This window comes from Musa acuminata, chromosome BXJ1-6 (genome assembly GCF_036884655.1).
Source record: "Musa acuminata AAA Group cultivar baxijiao chromosome BXJ1-6, Cavendish_Baxijiao_AAA, whole genome shotgun sequence".
Lineage (NCBI taxonomy): Eukaryota > Viridiplantae > Streptophyta > Magnoliopsida > Zingiberales > Musaceae > Musa > Musa acuminata.
In genome coordinates, this window is record NC_088332.1 from 10,543,170 (window position 1) to 10,563,440 (window position 20,271).

Below are 20,271 nucleotides of genomic sequence, written 5' to 3' on the forward strand. Positions count from 1 at the left end.
GTCCGTTCAGTTCGAGGACAGATCTTAAATTGCTGTTTTGTTTTTAATTGACAGATCTCTTCAGTTAATTTCATGTTGGTTTTGATGAATGACACGGTGTACCTCTCACACATGTATTTGCGACTCTATGTTTATCGTTTGCGTGTATCACAAGAAGACTCTATGGTCAGTGGATATGTTGTGAATTGTCTCTCACCCCAAGATCATTTTTATTATCTTTGCTTTGAACTTGTAGGCGCCAGCCACCATGAGTGGATATAGCATGTAGATCCTCCATTGATGATCATAGAATTGTCGCATGCCGAAGAGAAGAGATTGCCGTTTTTTCAGCATCTTATATCAGTCAGTTTTTGCTGTCACTGTGAGTATAAAATCCTTCCCAGTGATTATAGTATGTTAACCTTACATTGATAAGCAGACAACTTCTTTACCACCTCGTTCTGATGATGCTTTTTGATGAAACTGGTTAGTATTTTAATAAGGTCATTTGTTCATGAAATTTAGCTTCTCATACTTTGGTGATCAACATAGACGTGAATGCTCTGTTAGTAATTTTCATCAAGGTTTGGCTACACTTGGTTGATGTTCGAGACGGCTCGGGGAAAGCATAGATTGCAAATAATGCTCTCTCGATGAGTTAAAACTGATATCTCAGTAACAAAGAGATAAATGGATCGAAGAAAACTATATCTCATGATTATTATGGTATTTTTTGCTATAGCTCCAGAGGATAAAGAATAATGAGGTTTCTTCCATGACTATGGCGAGGTGAAAGCTCTCATAGAGATCACAGGATATCATTAATACTCCTTTAAAATTGCATAAAGGTATTTCTAAAGTGTTTTTCTGAAGGTTTTCACTTATGTTTGAAATTTCCTGAACAGAAAAAAGAAAAAGAAAAAGATTGACAGGGGAGACTGACCGGGCAAATCCAGTTTCCGAACCCAATTCTTGGGGCACCCGTACAGACTCACCCAGCAACTTCTCCGCATGACGTGGCGAGGCCGGTCGACGCATTCTATCAAGAAGTGGGTCCCGTGAGGAGGGACATCACCCTGGTGGTCCCTCCAGGTGATTCGGTGTGGCTAAAATGGCCGTGTCGGGGAAACACAAATATCGATTTGCTAGAGGGAACGGGGGCGGAGCGGCGAGCAACACCCCCGGCATGTCGGGACCTCCGCAGCAACGGCAGGTAAGTACCTCCCTCCTGCACCAGTCTCCGATTATTTCCCCGAGTCGTGCGATTTTCTCGAAAGAGTTCTTGGGGCGCCGACCTCTGATCCCTTCTTTCGGTCTCCTCGCGGTCGCCTCAGGTCTCGCTGAGGGGCGCGAGCGCTAAGGAGATCACAAGGGACGCCCTCCTCGAGAAGCTTGCCCACGAGAGGGAGCTCCGTAGCTACCAGCGCCGTGCCTCCGCCGCTTCCCTCTTCATCCAGGTTGGTACCCTACTTCCTTTCTCCCTATATTTTATCATTTTGAATTGATATCGTGAAGATTGGGAATTTATGCATCGTCGACTCGTCGTGATTTAGTACGGAAATATTTTATAAAATTTTTATATAATTTCTGGAAATAAGGACGTATCATTTCCTAGGAGCACGATTGGTCCATTCGCAATTCCAGACGTAATTTTTTTAGTGGTCGATTAGTGCCAATGTGAAAGTAGGCGTCAGGTTATAATACTTGCAGAATTAGATTTTGTGTCTTACTTGGGTTATAACTCTGGAGTCATTGTACACTTTGTAAAAGGACGTTGTTTGTTAGCTCTGCTATGTCCACATTAGGAGGTAACGATAAATTTGTTAACTCAAATAAATTTTTCAAAAATTAACTTACGAATTGAACATCTGCATCCACATATACGCCTCATTTTGTGTGGCAGCCCCACAATGTGTTTGTGCTAAGTTTGTCTGAAGTAAACGATGCAAAATGCTGAAAGATGATTCTGCATGGGTTTCCCGTTTTTTCTTGTGCCTCATGTACAATTTGACTGGATTGCAATTGGTTATCCTGTGACTGAATCTCAACAAGTGATTTTAACTTGTTTCTGGTTTGTTACTTCTCATTCAGAGAGTCTGGTGGAGGTATATTGTTATCAAGAAGGTCTCAGAACAGCTTCAAGAAGAATGGGAAGCATTAGCTGATCACTATGATGATCACATGACTAGTGGATGGATCTCCAATAATTTCTTAAGACCCTTTCTTTTCTTTGCTACTCGCTCACCGGCTCTGTGGAAGCTACAACTTAGGAATGTGAAATGTGTCATGAAATGTTTTGGAATTCTCTTACAAAGTATTAGCTCAGCTGGTATGCAGATTTTCATAATCCTTGCATTCTGAATGAAGTTTACTACATTCTTATTTTGCACCATGGAACTTCATCTAGAAGAGGTTGTTTTGATGCATTCATCAAACAGAATCCCTTAGTAATTCCAGAACTTCTACATTTCTTGCCATTTCATGCCACGCTGCATGTCGAGATCAACACTTCTTGCTGACTTTTTGTTCTTGTGACTTGTAGATGCACAAAAGAACTTTTGTTTACTATCTGTGGGTACCCAGCAGGAGAAATCTAAATGGCTTTATCAAGCACAAAGGCTAGTTTCATTGTGCCTGTTTTTCCTTGCGGAGTGTGATAATTCCAGTCATGTGGGTGACCTGGTTCCACTTACAGCTCTGGCAATGCGCTTAGTTGTTTCTTTAACTGATATAAAAGGATGGAAGAATCTAAGAGCTGATGATATCGGAGATGCACATTTTGCTGTGAATAGATTAATTGGATTTATGACTACAAACCTTAGTGGTATATATAGCTGTTTTAGGAAGTACATGCTGAGACATGGTCCTCAGAATGCTTCCTGCAGGACAATTTTCTCATCATCAGAAAATAATCTCCTGATTATTGCAAGTGCCATGACTTTATCTTTGCGCCCATTTCATTTGAAGAGGTTAGATGTGAATGACTCCAATGTTGTTGATGTGAATGATGCTTCTAAGAAGTACTGTATATATATATTGACGATTCCATATTTGACTCGGCTTCTGCCAACGCTACTTCTGCCTGCTCTTAAACATGAGCGTGTTCTGCTACCATGTCTCACTGTTTTATCGGTAAACCTCTACTCATTATCTGTTTGGTTTTGGAACTTTATTATGCATAGCTTCATACATCAAATAACTGTTATTTAGGTTATGTTTTTATTAAATCTGTCCAATACATGCCCTGGAGATGAGTGTGTTTCCTGTTCATCTAGATTTAGAATCCAAGATGTTTGTTTAATGATTCTTCATTGCATATTCTTGAAGTACTATCAGTGAGACGGATATCTTTATCCAATAAACTTCTAGTTTTATGACAAAGCTATCTGCTGCCTTAATTAAATTGTTTTCAGAAACTAATTCCTTATACACACATATGAGAGGTTTGTGCAGATGGGGTTGTTTGTGCAATTCTATCTCTCAAGGAGAATTAAGCATCTCCTCCTTAATAATGGTTCTGCCTATGCTTTTAAATACGGTGACACATATACCAGCGCACTGATATGTACCTATCATTGAAAAAAATGAGTACCAACTAGTACCCATACATGGTTCAAAGAGGTCCTTGATCGTGCTGGTATATATTAGGCAGTATGTGTCGTGCTGACGGTTATTTGAAACCATGATTCTGTTAGTTTTAGCACAAAACAATTATCATCTATTAACAATATACTCTTGGTATAGTGACAATTTAGATATCATTCAACTAATCAATATCTGGGTAGGTGCTTGCAGGTTTCCAAGGATAAAATCTTTGATGAGATGTTGAATCTGGACCAGTCTGAAATGTCAGGTCTGACTGCCAAAGCAGTTCCTTCCTTGGGCTGGGCCCTTGCAAACATTGTAAACTTGTCTATAGAAAATAATGATTCTGGTGCTTCTGGCTGTTTTGTCCAAGGTCTAAATTGTCAACTATATGTTCATGCTGTTAACTGTATCTCAGAGAATTTCCTACATTGGCTGGAGAGCAATGAAGGATTGGTGAAAAAGGATAGTGACGATATATTGGTGACTAGTGACTCTTTTCCAGGAGATGCTGATTCAGATGAATGCACTCGTGCGATGTTCCACACTGATCTTCTTAGACCCGTGCATCAACAGTGGCTTCTGAGGAAGCTTCTGACCATGACAAAAGCAATTACTCCGGCTGAATCGGCAGATTCTTTTGTAACAAATCAGAGCTTAGAGGATCCTAGGAACTGGAGTCTACAAGATGTCATATATTTCTATTATTATTTCCTTCGAATATTTTCTTTGTTGAATCCTGTTGTTGGCTCGTTACCTATCCTTAATGTACTATCCTTTACTCCCGGATTCCTTCTGGAGCTTTGGGAAATACTGGAAAGTTCTATTTCTCGTGGAACTGATCATGTGTCTCATGAAGTCAAACAATTCAGAGATGAACCTTTCGAGAGACAGACTGAAGCGATATCTGATACAAGGCAACCTCGAAATATGAAGGACAGTGGAAGTAAGTGGGCAAATGTGCTACAAAAGATTGCTGGAAAGTCAACTAACGAAACTCATGCCTGTTCAAGAGATGTCCCTCTATTTCCGAGCCAGTGTGCTGAAGAAAGCTACGACATATGGGATATTGGAGCTATGAGACAAGGTGCTCAAGGGATTTCGAAGGATTTGTCATGCATCTTGTATCTCTTTTGTGCTACTTATGCACACTTGTTATTAGTTCTAGATGATATAGAATTCTATGAAAAACAGGTAATTGATGCTCACTCACTTTCTAGGTTGTTTTTGTTTTTTATGTGAATCTGATTTTGTCCCCTCTTTTTGGTGTTTGCTCCTTTTTCCATTAGGTTCCTTTCACGCTGCAGCAGCAGCGAAGAATTGCAGCAGTGCTTAATACATTTGTTTATAATTCTTTGGTCCACAATGGAAATAGTTGCAGACCAGTGATTGATGTGGCAGTCAGATGCCTTCATTTCCTGTATGAAAGGGACTGCAGGCACAAGTTTTGCCCATCTTTTCTATGGTTAGCGCCTGCTAGAAAAGGTTGGTTTCCAGTTGCAGCAGCTGCTAGGGCTCATGAAGCTGCATTTTCAAACCTGCAAGGTACAGATACTTCAACCATTCCTGCGGTGAGCTCTATTCTAACAACCGTACCACATGTATATCCATTTGAGGAAAGGTATGGTGCTGATTGGTTTTAAATGAGAATATTGCTTTTCCAATGTGGTTATTGTTTTTCAAATCATATATCAATTGTTTTCAAGCCTTAATATATGATTCATTTTATGAAGCTTTATATCAAGTGCTGTGGTTTTTTGCTAGATAACTATTAGTCTTCATCGATTCATTAGTGCAGAGGGTGTCTAATGATATCATAGTAAGACTGTTCTTTTGCAACTTGAGTGACCAGGGTCTAAATCATGAAAACAGCATCTCTGCTTGTGAAGTAAGGTCTTGTGTATTGTCTCTCCTAGATCCTGTACTCGTGGGAGCCTTGTGCACAGGACTTGATTCTTTCTTTTAATCAACTCACTATTGTATTTTTCCTGCAACTTACAGTAAACCAATCAAGTTCAGCATCTCAAATCTATTTTATTGTAGATTATATCCTTACATTGACAAGTCACCTGGAGCTGATAAGATTGTGATTGGATCATTTACATTAGACACTAGGTTGCAAGAACTGTTTCTGTTGGCTTATAGGTTTGAAGAGTTGCAAGAGATTGTGGAGCCTTGTTGAAGTCGTTTGATTGTCTAGAAGCAACAAGCAACTCCAGAAGAATACTTGTGTTTTTAATGATTCGTGTTTCATCATTTAACATCCGTACACCTCATACAGGATTGGCTTCTGACTGGTAGAGTGTGGTTTGTACATAGATTGGTATTTAGATCTATCCTTCAACAAGTTTCTTTGATTGTCTTTTCAAACACAAGCCTAATGAACCGTTCCACTTAACACTAATCAATTGTAGATAACAAAAATAAAAAAGACATGAATGACATTTTCAATATGATCAAGTAAAGAAAGTAAAAGAGCAGCCTAGTGCATGAGGTTCCCACCAATGTGGTCTTATTTTTGCAATCAGAGAGATTATATTCATAACTTGAAGCATGATAAGGCCCATCCTCATCACCATCAAGAATGAAGAGATGTAAAATTTCTTTTCAGATCTGGTGGTGCAGTAGTATAGAGGACTATAATAATCAGGACCTCTGGTCATCCTTATATACTTAAAACATTGAATTTTTTTCATTTAGCCATGTTTTCCTGTTAAGTGTGTCTGGTAAGAACCTAAAGCATAAGAAAGTGTCATTGCCCCATTCGGTACATAGAACATTGGCAACCTGAATCTCACCTAAGTTTCTAGAAGGTTGCTAGCTCCTGTTTTGTCATTGTATGAATAAAATGAAATGAAATTTGTCACAGAAACTAGGGTAAGTTTAACTTATAAATTATTGTGAAACTTTAGGAAGATCGGGAAGAGGGATGCTTATTTTCTTTCATCATAATTATGATAACTCAGTCGAAAAGAACTATAGATAGGTGACTTATAGGATGTCAAACTTTTTGGCTGTGCATCAAGGGAAGTAGGAACATGTTTCTAGCACTAGACATGTAAGAAGAATTGATGTTACACGAACTGGAAACCTTAAAGTAGATTTCTTGTCATAAATGAAATGCATCTGAAGGATTTGGTTATTATTAATTTATGATAATTATAAGGTATAGAGACTTGGTTAAGATGGGGGTTAGTTGCATCTGGAAATTCACCTCTGCTCTTTATGCCTTTTATAAATTTATGGTCAATACTATTTCTACATGACCAGAAAACATAGAATAATTTTGGTTTTCTTATAGCTTTTCTTTTGAATTTTATTTATAGTCTATAATTCTTTTTGCTAATGTATATACTATATAGTGGCAGAGTTGAGATGATTTAAATGGCATTGTATTCCTCTAAATTGCTGATCCCTGAATTACTTGGTCCTCGGCCTGTCAATCATGCATTTGACCTTTGATAACAGGATGGATTTATACACATAAGAAATAATTATCATTTGCCTATTTAGTCCATGATTTCGTAATATCCAGTTTCCACTATGTTCTGGAAGCAGAATTTGATGTGATGCATTATGGATTGTTGCCGGGTACATACAGGTTTATTAACAAGTTCTCTGAGATAAAATGGTCATAGCGTCCCTATTTATGATACATATTCAAAAAGTGAAAGGATGTTAAATGAATAGTGCTGTTCATAGATCAAATCAAGCGTGCCCAGGCTTCCCTTAATTTTAGGTCTTTGGCCCAACTTGGTCCAGCCACATGTGATCAACACAAATGTGCACTGAGTCTGACTTGCTTCCGCCATCCTAAAGATTTAAACAATGTTAAAGCTGGGTTGGGTCTATAGCCCCTAGGCTTGGCTTAGTATAAACCCTGGGCTATTAGCACCCTTGGTGAAAGTTTACTTAGTCAATAGTCATCATCACTTCTGACATTCCATCTTTTTAAGTTAAGACCTTTAACAACTAAAAGGGACCTTATTTGCTCATGGATTAAAAAAGAAGAGATTGTTTGAGATGAGAGGAACAACCACTTTTTACTCTCTGTTTGTATTATAAATGTAGACATAATCAGCAGATGTTAAATTTAACTTTCCTCTAGCCTTCTTCTCAAACAGTATTAGTTGTTAGTTGGACTTGAATGTCTTAACATTGTATTGAACTGTTGTCTGTTCTCCTGGTGAGATCTTACTAGTTCTGATGAATTATTAGATTGTTTTAAGCAGCGATTTCAATAGGCGCTTGGGTGAGGCGAGGCGAGGCCCGAGGGCCTCGCTTCATGTCCAGGCGCCTCGCTTCAAAGAGGCGCCACCTAGGTGCTCGCCCGAGCCCAGGTGATCGAACCAGTGTTTTACATTTGGTTCGATCTCCGGTGCTTTAGTTGGTTCAATCGAACCAACTAAAGCACCGATATCAGCCTCCCAACATCCGTCTCGTGACTTCCTCAACCCTAACCCTGCTCGCGATTCTGCCGCTGACATTTCCTCTCTACTACTGCTGCCTCTCTCCGCTATCGTTGCCTGTTTGTCGTTGCTCTCCACTGTCGCTGTCGCTGCTTGTCGTTGCTGTCGCTGCTGCCGTTGTCACTATCGCCCCTCGTCGCTCCCGCTCCTGCTACCGCTGTTGCTTCTCTCAGTCAGCAGTCTCAGTCTTACTCTTACACCACTGTCGTTGCTCGCTACTATCGCTATCGCTGCCGCTGCCACTACCGCTGCCGCTGCCACTGCCGCTGCTTGCCACTATCGTCGCTCCCACTCCTGCACCTGCTAAATCAAAATTTTTTTTTAATTTTAATACTGCTAATTTTTATTTATTTGAAATTATTATTATTGTTTTGAATTTTGAGATTTTTTTGTTAATGTGATATTGTGATTCTATAAGAAATTTTAATTTAATATCATTTTTTATTTAAATAATTATATTTATTAATTATTTTATATATTTTTATATTTTAGTGCCTCGTTTTGCTCAGGCGAGCGCTTAGCGCTTCGAGTGTTTTTGCACCTTGGTGCCTTTTCACGCCTAGCGCTTTTTAAATCACTGGTTTTAAGTCATTTGTTTCAGTATACTTCCATTATGGATTTGTGATTTATCATTCACTATGCCAAAGAAAAAAACTTAACATTCCTGCCTTGGTTGATGTTTAATACATCCTTTTATTGACTATGCATAGTTGCTAGTTGTATTATGTTCTGTTGATGTTCATTTTATCTTCCATTGTCTTACAACATTACTTTGCTAGTAACCACATCAAGAAGAGTTCACACAGTTTTACTTTTGAAATTAATGCTTATCCTATTTCTGTGTGGGATTTTCTTTTAGTTCATAATGATGCCTTCTTGCAGGGTTCAAATGTTTAGGGAACTCATCAAGTTGGACAAAGTTTCCAGAAGAGTGGCTGGTGAATTATCTGGGCCAGCTTCTGGTTCAATTGCTATTGTTGTTCGTCGAGACCACATTGTTGAAGATGGATACAAGCAATTGAACTTCCTTGGGCCTAAGTTGAAGTCATGCATTAATGTTTCATTTATTAATGAAAGTGGTCTTCCTGAGGCTGGTCTTGACTATGGTGGTCTGTCAAAGGAGTTTTTAACTGATTTGTCTAAGTCTGGTTTTAACCCAGAGTAAGTCATATTTAATTTGTGCTTTATTTTTTTTTCAGATGCATCTCAAATATATGAAATCTAAAGGATAAACACTTATTTTTGGTTGGGGCAGGTTTGGTCTATTTTCACAGACATCCACCTCAGATAGCAGCTTAATTCCTAATATGGCTGCTAGATTGTTAGATAATGGCATTGAGATGATTGAATTCCTTGGTAGGGTTGTTGGGAAAGCACTTTATGAAGGCATTTTACTGGAGTATTCTTTTTCATTGGTATTTGTGCAAAAGCTTCTAGGTCGGTATAGCTTTCTTGATGAACTCTCAACTCTGGATTCTGAACTCTACAGAAATCTTATATATGTAAAGGTAAATAATTTTCTTCAAGCTTTAGTCTCTCTTTAAGTTGTATGGTCTTGCTGCATGTTTTCATAAGTCAGGTGATGCTTGCTTAAACTGTTTTATTTAGTCATTTTGAGCCTACGTTTTGATAATAGATCATGGTCATTTTTGTAAGAATACCTTTCAGCTATGTCGGAGAACAGATTTTTAAATATGTTGATGCTATTTAATTTCTACGAAGATTATGTACTAAATCAATATTATATTTTCAATCAATTTTTAAAAATGATTTTGATCTCAAGTTACTTTAGTTTTTCATGTTACAAGCAAGATTTAGGATCACTTTTACATATGTACTTCAGTAACTTTGTAATATTAGATTCCTGCAATGACGCATCATTTGCTATCGTGGTTTGTTGCAATTATATTTAGAAGAATTTACTTCCTTCCCTTGGTTATATGAAAAGTTCTAGATCTCTTGGCATGTATATAGGAAATCTCTAAGGACTACTTGGATGAAGAATAAAATCTCGAGTTTCAACTGATGCCTTACCTACTTAGAATCATCAATCATTATAGGCTACTATGCTATAATCCTAACTGGACCAAATAATGCATCAGGTCTTGACTAAAATATCTCTCAAATTCACTGCTTTATGTTCATTTTAGAACTGGACAAAACCCCCAGGGTCCTTTATGTTGGTTGATAACAGCCATGTAGGGATGGTCATCCTAGTTAAGGTATAGTCGGTATAGTCTAACCCAGTGCTTTTAAAAGATGCCCAGGCTGTCACGGACAAGACTGTAAACGAGGTGTTTGATGTAATGCTCATGTATGTCCATGTCTTTCAGTTTTGTTCATGCTTTGCACAGCATGTAAAGGGCTGATAGTAGGCTTAGCAGCTCCATTTTCTTTGGTTTTGGTGGTCGTTTTAGGCTTGCAAACAAAGGTTGTATCATGTGGGCACTTGTGGGGATTTCGGTCTGTAGTGGACCATTTTGGACCCTTTGTTGTGCGGCCGTTCAGAGCTTGTGAAGTCTGTTTATAATTTACATTGACTATGAAGTGTTTGCTGAAATGATTGATTGTGGATCCCGAGTGAGATGCTTTCATTAACTCGTTTTCTCTTTTGTAGGTCCTAAGAGACTATAGGAGGTTTTGGGGAGGTTGATCTTTGCGGACGGACACGCAAGGGTGTCGCACGACTTAGGCAAAACCAGCTAAGTGTGTGACAAGACGCTAACCTAAGCGCTCGGGCGAGGCAAGGCAAGGCCCAAGCGCCTCATGCAGGGTCCGGGCGATGCTCTTCAGTCACCTCACTCGAGCACCTCGCATAGGGTCCAAGCGACGCACTTCATTGAAGCGTCGCCTCGGCGTTCGCGTGAGCTGAGGCACCGGGCACCTTAGGCGAGCGTCTGATTGAATCCAATGAGTTGAACCAAATTTTGGACTCTGGTTTGATTCAACAATGACTTGGTTAGTTCAATTACTTCATTGAAGCGTCGCCTGGGCGTTCGCGTGAGCTGAGGCACCGGGCACCTTAGGCGAGCGTCTGATTGAATCCATTGAGTTGAACCAAATTTTGGACTCTGGTTTGATTCAACAATGACTTCGTTAGTTCAATTAAATCTACTAAGTCTAATAGTAAACATTGAAACCCACCCCCTTCGCTCGACTCGCTCGGGAAACCCTAGGATCTGTCGTTGCTTCCTCCGTAGCCGATGGAAAGGTCCAATCTTCCTATTCCACCACCGACTAAGTCCTCCGCCATCGACGTAAAGGTTCGAATCTTTCTCCTTCACCATTGCTTTTTTCATGCGTAGTTCCCTCTACCGCCTAATCTTTTATGTGCAGCTCCCTCCGTCATAAAGGGATAGGTCTGCAGCTTTCTCCGTTGCTATTGTCGCTCGGGCGAGGCAAGGCGAGGCCCAAGCGCCTCGCACAGGGTTCGAGCGATGCTCTTCACTCGCCTCACTCGAGCACCTCGCATAGGATCCAAGCGACACACTTCATTGAAGCGTTGCCTAGGCGTTCGCGTGAGCCAAGGCATCGGGCGCCTCAAGCAAGTGCCTGATTGAATCCATATTGTTAACAATGGATTAAAACTACTCTTAACAATGGATTATTAATCCTTGGAACTGATAATTAAAACTGCTATTAACTATTGTTACCATATTTTCATTTTATATTATATATATTTTAAAATTATATTATATATTTTAATATTTTAATATTCTAGATCGACTCGCTTGACCTTGGCACCTTTTGGCGCCTAGTGCTTTTAAAAACACTGGTCTAACGACTCTAACCAAGGTTATATATTAGTCTGATGCCACATTCGGTCATCTAGTGGACCAATATGGTACTGGTATTTCAGGTGGTATACTGATCTATATTGTTTGGTAAAGTTGAATATTATAATAAAAAAATAAATGAACTGATATCTACTGTTGTTGAGCCATATGTATTGTGTCAATACTTGATTGAAGTAGTAAAAATTGTTTAGTATGTATCTGTCTGTTTGGCATTTGAAACCTGAGAGTTGAGTCTAAGGCCTAATTTCTAAATAGGCCCTCAGTTCCAATATCAAGAGGAAGCTTCTGCTTTGAGTCAGTTTGTCTTCTAATATCTCGTATGAGTCAGTATCAGCCTTCCAACCTTCTCCCAATTCAAGGAGACTGCTGTTTTGTCTTCGAATTATCGTATGTGTCAATATCAGCTTTCCAACCGTCTCCCAATTGAAGGAGGCTGCCACCTTCCTATGAACTCCTAGTCCAAGCAGAAGACTGGTTTGACAAATGTACTTCATGTCTATGCTGTTCTCATCAGTATTCATCAGCTAGTGTTGAGGCGGCTGTCATGTAGGCAGGTAGGTCCAAGGCACCCTCTTTTCCAAGTGGTTGACTCTACCATACTTGAGTCTGGACAACATGGACTGACCTTGAAGTGAACCATATGTCCTGCCCCAAGCTGACCGATGTGATGTCTGATGTTCTTGTTGATGGCATTTTAGTGTCAGGTCTAAGACTCTTAAGTTCTGGGTGATTTAGGGTGACGCTGCTCCATAACAAATTTAAGTAGCTGTATCCTGGGGGCATATATTTTTAGCTTTACTCATACTGTCACATTATGATATTCCTAATTTTTAGTCATCTTTGTGGTGTGTTTTTAGGAGCCAAATTACAGATTTCATGAATATCAGTTTATATTCAATTATTTCTTTATAATGTGAGTAGCTTCCTAGAGAATGTCCCTGGCATAGCAGATGTCATCTTGAAACAAAATCTTCACAGCCAATTTTTAGTTTGGGCATTATGTTACATAGATATCTCCCTTTTCCGATATTTTTGCGTTCGAAGCACATGCAGGTCTCCAGTAGAACGTTGTAGCCTTTTGATCAGAGATTTAGGTGCATACCATATTGCAGCAGGTTATTGACTATGCTTGGCTTTGACATCTTAAGTGTTCACTCAAATGTACTCAGTAAGGCACATTAGAGTAAAGATTTAGGTGTATACCATTGTAGAAGCCAAGTTTCTCTTCTGTTTGTATATGCTTTAGGTTGGATTTTGGCACATTAACTTGGTAGCTAAGAGCAGGGTTTTGAATACCGGTCCATATCGGTGTACCAAGCTCTTCTAGGTGCGGTACATATCGGTATGTACCATCGATACACTAGGGCATACTGACGGTATGTCCTAAAACCTTAAAAATGCCTCCACCTACCATGTCAGAGCGTACCGACTGGTATGCCTTGGTAATGGTCGAAATCCGAGGCGGTACTGGTCGGTATGCCTCGATATCGGTTGGTACATCTTAGTACCAATCAAAACATTGGTATCGCCTGGTAGAGGATGGTCCACATACCAGTATCCTCTCGGACCAGTATGTACCGCTTGTACCTGGCGATACACATCGAAATTGAGAACCCTGGTTAAGAGTATATTTTTGTCGAATCTTTGACAGGGACTTCTCAATTTTGAATTTCTTTAAAAGCTTGCTCCATGTCAATGGAGAAGGATTTTATGATACCTTTTTGTTCTTTCATGTTCAAAAGTTCAAAAAATATTAGTTGTCATAAAATGGCAAGTAACCTATAATATGCTGCCATTGAGGAACAAGTTTTGGAATCCATGCCATTAATAATTGGCACTTATTTTTCTGAGCTGACCAGTGGTATCAAAGGAGTTGACTGGTACATTTGCTTATGTTTACTTTATGATTATGATTGCCTTTGTTACGATGATGAAAATATTAATGTTTTTTTTGTTGATGTTGACACTGTTAAATTCATTTCACACTTCAGTATTACCTGTATATTTAGATTGAAACTTTAAATATTCTTATATTCAACAGCATTTTGATGGTGATGTCACGGATCTAGCTTTAGATTTTACCGTTGCTGAGGACATATGTGGGAAAAGGATTGTCACCGAGCTTAAACCTGGTGGTACAAATATCTCGGTAACAAATGAGAATAAGTTGCACTATGTACATGCAATGGCAGATTACAAACTGAATCGCCAAGTATGTTTGTGGTTGTGATACTTAGGCATGTTATTTTATATGCCTGTGATTACTGATACTTCTCTTTACCGAATGTATGATGCAGATACTCCCGTTTGCAAATGCATTTTATAGAGGCTTGATTGATCTCATATCTCCATCTTGGTTGAGCTTATTTAATGCAAATGAATTCAACCAGGTACTTCTCCCTTCAGATGTGATGTGATAGAATTGTAACATTTTGTATAATGACATTGACTCAGGGCACTTAAGAGAGGCCCAATAATAACATATAGAAAATCAGAGATGATCTTCATATTTAGACATCTTGTGGTTATCTGCAAAATTCCACTACATATTCTTACAATGTAATATCTTTCTGTCAGACACTTGAGGGATTCTTTTTATGGTCAACTCATGATGTTGTTGCATTATTATTTTTCCTATGTTCATGCCTGATGATAAATTATGCAGAAAATAATAAACATTCGAAGCTCATTGCACATTTGATTTGATCTGTTTCATCTAATGGAAATTCCTGTAAACAATGGACTTTTAAATTTGCTGGGGAACTCCTCCCTTCTTTTGAGAAGTTTGTATCCTGTGTGGTCTTATGATCCATACTTGCCTCATGCAGTTGCTTTCAGGCGGTATAAATGACTTCGATGTTGATGATCTCCGAAGCAATACAAAGTATTCTGGTGGTTATTCTGAGACAAGTCGTACAGTCAAGCTCTTCTGGGAGGTACTGATCTAATAAAACCAAGGGTTTTTTTATGACTAATCTGAAGTTCAACACGTGGGAAAACGTTACATCATTGCATTTATGTTTCTGGTTCTGTGTAGCATTCTTTTGTTGCCATGTTGGAGTGGTCAGTTAGCATGATCTCCTAAATCATATTCTGCATCTTAAGTGGTTTTCGCTCTGTGAGAAAAATAATATATAATGCACCAAGAGTCTTGGCTGTGAAATATAAACTAATGATGTTTTTTTTTTCAATGTTGGATGATCATTTGAGTGTTAAGGTGATCATTAGAAGTTACAATGTCATCCAAGGATCATTCTTGCGTATCATAAACTAAATGCTAGTTATTTTTTTGTCTTTTTAAATATAATTACATTAAATAGTCTGGTGTCATAGACAAATTACTTTCATAGATTGTTTACCTAATTATAATTAACAAAGTTCAATCTACTAATAGTAGTTGATTTCAGTTCAAGTTTATTTGACATGCCATTATTGAGAACAATGTCCAAAATGTTAATGTTGTTGAGCTGAGGACATTGAGATTGATAGCTGGTGTTACAAGGAATAAATAGATTAGAAAATGATTGCATACTTGGAAATGTATATATTGTTCGTTTAGGAGAGATGGCGGAAAGTGATTTAAGGTCGTTTAGTTATTTTTTAAGAAGACCATTAAATTTTCCAATAAGGATAAGTAGGGGAGGAAACCAAAGTAGTTTTGATCGAGAGCAATGAGAAATGGCTACACTACCCTGGACTTGTAGAAGATATTTAGTTAATTTGTTACAATTTGCAAGAAATCCATGTGTCATTTGTACCTTAGATATGGTTTCTTAAGGATCTGTTGCTTTGTTAATGGTGAAATGTTTTAAAATGGAGTTCAACCTTGGACACGACACTAACCACTCTATGTTGGCACTAGGCTTGATCTAGGCTTAATTTCTCATCAATCAGACTGTTGAAATTGCTTGAATAGGAGTTGAAACAGCTTGGGACAGCTCTTTACGACTTGAGACAATCAACAAGAGGTGATATTTCAGCATTCTTAAGCACTTTCCAGCCCTTTTGGAACATCATAGTACCTATCTAACTTGGTATGATAGCAATGAAATTTTATCTCCATTGGTTGAAGTGTAAGAAAGGATCTCAATCCATAAAGACAAGCACAAGAAGGTCATAGTGAGAAGATCGGTGAAGCCCTTTGGAACATCATAGTACCTATCTATCTTGGTATGATAGGCTTTCTAGCTAAGTGAAGTTTTATCACAACTGGAAGGTGTAACAAAGGATCTCACCCCACGAAGGCAAGCACAACAGTCATAGTGAGGTGTAGTGACTGTCATACTGTTCGTGACAGTAGGAAACGACTGGTATGTACCAGTCTGCCTGACAACTAGTACACTGGTACATTGACCAGCCCGTTTCGGGCAGCACAGAGGACGAGTGGGGTGTTCTGTTTTATATGCCTATGTATCGCCTGATACAGTTAATACTTGATCGTTCTTGACCTGTATTGGTTAGTAACCATCAGATTTTGACCGTACCAGTCCAATCGAGCCAAATCACTTGACCGTATTGGTGATACACAAGGGGTGTACTGGATGGTGCACCTTCGCTTCCTGCATGCTGCCTGAAATGGGCTGGTCAGTGTGCTGGTTGTTGGGCAGACTGATATGTACCAGCTGTTTCGGACTATATCATGCAATATGACAGTCACTGGTTAGCACTTCTATAAAATATAGCAATTAATTGTACAATGGCACTAATTCGGTTCAGCTGATAGATCTTTTACTGTCATTGAACTCTATGTGGAGTAGTATTATTAGTAAGAGCTATCAAATTCCTTATATGGGTTTTGTTAAACTCTCTCAGGTCTTTACATCTTCTCATACCACTAATGTGATTGACATATATCTCTTTGCCGTGCATTTGTGAGTCCTGTTTGGACATGTCCATCTTTTCAAAAGGATTATCTTCTATATGTCCACCTTGCAGGTTGTGAAAGGCTTTAAAGCAATTGAAAGGTGCATGTTACTGAAGTTTGTGACAAGCTGTTCACGTGCTCCTTTACTTGGGTTCAAGCACCTACAGCCTGCCTTCACCATTCACAAGGTATTATTTTGCTTGAGGCTTTTGATACATCTAATCTCATGTAATCAGTAACTTGTACAATCTATATTAAAGGCTTTAATTTTAGAGGAAAAGATCTCTATCCTGGCTCAGGAAGAAGCCCACTGCTGGGTAAAGATTTGGATTCTATGGCCCCGTCCCTGTTGGAATCTGAGACTTGGTTGGTTAACCTGTTACACTGTCATGCCTGGGGTCAGACTAGACCCATATGAGACTTCTAATGGCAATTTTAAGTTGTGAAATACTCTTTTACATAGCAATTATCATTTTCTTAAGTGTGGCGTTACTAAAGAAAATCCTTCTAGTAGGACCCTATTTACAGATTTTTTATTGTTTGTTAAAGGACTAAGGTAAAATTTCTGTTGGCGGGGTAACTGGGGTTGGGTTGCTGGTGTCCCTGTACCATTGGTGTAGCTAGGTGGTTCGGTGGCGGTCATGGTGGCGATGGAGGTTGTGTAATGGTGATGAAGAAAGAGATGATGATGTTGTTGGTGATGGTGGTGGTTGTGTAGAAAGGCAATCAAGTGGAAGAGAGTGGTGTGATGGAGAAGATTGCAAGATGGAGTGGAAAATGTCGGTTGGCCTGGTAAGTGGGGAAGAAAAGAGTGAAAAGATACAAATATTATTAGCGGTGTAATTAAGCATTTTTGTGTGAGATTTTGGAATGCTTGAAGTATATTCCATTTCTGTTATAAGTTACTGATGGCAGTTCTTTTTCCGTTGTTACCTTGTCCTGTATATCAAGTTGCATATTCTGTTGAGGGGTTTAAACCAATAATGCAGAGGGTTATCTGCAATATAGTATCTCTTGAAGTTATTAAATATAAAGTGCTCGATGTCATCCATCTTTCCTGACCTTAAATGTTCTGGATAAAGATTCTAGGGTTTAGTTTTCCATGCAGTAAATTGCTTAGATTAATGACTTATTCAGGCGTATATTTAATTAGCCCAACAAAATTGAAGGTTAGTTTGGTTTTGGAAAATGCATACTTATAGTTGCCAGTTAGATCCTGGAATGGTCATATCAAAGTGACCTTGATAGCTTGAATATCTCCTCCATTTCTATGTATGGCCTGACAATGTAGGCTGTAGAAGATGGAGATTTTGGAGAAAGGAATTTTTTTGTTTTGCAGGTAACAAGTGAGGGCCATAACAAGCAGATGGGTCAAGTGGTGGACTGTTGCTGTGCCATGTTCTGCTCATGATAACAGAGAAAAAGCAATCAATATGAGCCCATTTGCTGTCTTGATGTGAATGCTACGTTTAATGACAAAGAAGCCTTCTTATCAAATTATTATATCATTGATTTTTTTAAAAATAATGGTCATTACATTATTTTAGCAAAATTTGACCTGTTCTTTGACCTGGTTGGTCCGGCAATCCAGTTAGGTTCTGACAACACCAGCTCTCCCTCTCTTATCCACAGCTTTTGTGGTCCACATACAGAACTGAGCCAGGTTTCCAGTTTAATTAGGATCCAATATTTCTGAAATTTTGTTTATAGAAAACATCATTCACATACGATTTTCAAGATAAAGAAACTGACATTTAGACGTTGTTTTCTGCTGATATGCTGGACAAAGTTGTTACTCTATTCTGAAATCAGTCTTGATTTCTTTCCTGTTTGGCTTTTCTGGGAGCTAAATGTGTAGTTCACCAAGCCTAATAGGATATGATAATAGGAAAACTGTTTCTAGGTGGTTGTTTTGTGAAACCTGTAATGTCTTGGATTTCAATTGTTTCTGTGCTTTATAACTATCGCAGTTTCTGTCTGATCAGTATTACTGAAAATTTAAAAGCCTGCCTCATGTTCCGGTTGATAAATGTGTCTCCTTCACTTCTATTATGCTACTTTTTGTTATGAATTGTTGATGTGTTCTCTTTACATTATATGCCTTGGAAAACTAGCTTCTGGAAAACAGAAATTTAAGCATGCTCGAGACACTAGGGAGAGCTTACGAGTCAGTTTCATGTGAGGCCTTTCCAACTATTTATCTGTTGCTACATAGATAAAAGTTTGGGTAAAAAAGAGTGTTGATGACACAAATAGCTCCAGATCTCGTTCAAAATCTACAAGCAATTTGCTGTTTTATTACTGTTTGTTACACAATGAATTTGATTCTAATGTTCCGCCTGAAATATATTTGTTACTTAGTCCCAGCTGGTTTCCAATTTGTATGTTCAGGTCGCGTGTGATTTACCCCTATGGGCTACACTAGGTGGACAAGATGTGGATCGGCTTCCCTCGGCTTCCACCTGCTACAATACACTCAAGGTAAATGACAAGATGCATCTTCGGTACATTATTCTTCAAGTTGCTATCGCTGTTTTCCTAGTTAAACAACTACTCTTAATTTGGCAGCTCCCGACATACAAACGATCGAGTACGTTGAGGAACAAGCTTCTCTATGCAATCAGTTCAAACACTGGATTCGAACTTTCTTAACTGTACATCATTCGACTTGTGTAATTTGTATATCCTCCTGCACCCCCCTCCGACATCATGTCCAACAGGCTGTGGTAAAGTGAAAGATGTATATTAGCATTACCGCATCGCGAGAGAGATCAGTGTATGGTTGTGACCACAGGTGGCATTGCAATGTATTGTTTGAGGACTCGTCGATCCTCACAGACCGACCAAGGCATGTCTGTTCTGCTCTGTAATGATGTATTGACTTTGTCCACTCTCCTTGTGGTCAGAACAGATCGATGCGTGCAGGGAGTTATACTACCCTTCTCCATCTAGGAGATGAGGAGTATGTTTAGAATATCTCGTTCCTGCTACAAAGTTGATGGGAATCCATGTTTGCAGTAGAGATTGGAAACAGCTTTGTTGGCAGCAAGAAAGGTAACAGAGAAAACCAGAGGACGCTTCGTTGACTTCGAGCATGAAGTTTGCACCAAATCTTTTCTAGTACTGTAAGACAAAATCGCATTGTCCAAATGAAAAAGGACCCAAGATTCCCAACACTATTAGATCTGTCACCTCATAAGCAGCACTGGAAGACATTGGCACTGGCATTGGCACTGCCAAATGGTGGGAGAAACCTTCACAGTTCATGAAGTGTGTTATGTAGTAACTCCTTTTATTCTATTTTTGTTTGTATCATCTAATCTGTCAAGCCATCAACAGGAAGTTATTTGTTTGGATGGATATACTATTCTCACCACTGAAGTCTTATCAACACACCTCTGCATTCCACCATTTTTTGAAGAGATTATGTTGCTGCTAACATCTTCAATCATCTTTCAGTGGCAATTAAGGTAGCTTACTGCAGTGGAAGTGTATACAGAAGACGACCATTGGAATAGAGGTAAGAATGCCTGAGGAAAGCATATGATATTGCGAGTGACTTGATGTTCTCTTTTAA

At 38.9% G+C, this 20,271-nt stretch overlaps 1 protein-coding gene across 2 annotated transcripts; it reads left to right on the top strand.

The window, feature by feature from the left end:
• Positions 1-985: 985 nt before the first annotated feature.
• LOC135676200 (E3 ubiquitin-protein ligase UPL7-like) lies at positions 986-20,105 on the top strand. Of its 2 annotated transcripts, XM_065187112.1 has the most exons (14): positions 1,019-1,192; positions 1,314-1,436; positions 2,071-2,308; positions 2,522-3,111; positions 3,775-4,758; positions 4,854-5,185; positions 8,916-9,194; positions 9,289-9,541; positions 13,872-14,042; positions 14,128-14,220; positions 14,659-14,766; positions 16,766-16,882; positions 19,086-19,175; positions 19,263-20,105. In XM_065187112.1, the coding sequence occupies exons 1-14, from the start codon at positions 1,091-1,093 to the stop codon at positions 19,344-19,346; spliced, it is 3,564 nt and encodes a 1,187-aa protein (XP_065043184.1). In that variant the 5' UTR covers positions 1,019-1,090; the 3' UTR covers positions 19,347-20,105. The 2 variants fall into 2 exon arrangements, with proteins under 2 accessions (XP_065043185.1, XP_065043184.1); XM_065187113.1 differs by lacking the exons at positions 13,872-14,042; positions 14,128-14,220; positions 14,659-14,766; ... (1 more) ...; positions 19,086-19,175; positions 19,263-20,105 and adding an exon at positions 10,651-11,207 and having other exon boundaries at positions 986-1,192.
• The last annotated feature ends 166 nt before the right edge of the window (positions 20,106-20,271 follow it).

Coding starts and splice junctions, on each gene's coding strand:
- LOC135676200 (XM_065187112.1), top strand. CDS start 1,091: ATGGCCGTGTCGGGGAAACACAAATATCGATTTGCTAGAGGGAACGGG. Junction 1,193..1,313: donor GACCTCCGCAGCAACGGCAG/GTAAGTACCTCC, acceptor CGGTCGCCTCAG/GTCTCGCTGAGGGGCGCGAG. Junction 2,309..2,521: donor ACAAAGTATTAGCTCAGCTG/GTATGCAGATTT, acceptor TGTGACTTGTAG/ATGCACAAAAGAACTTTTGT.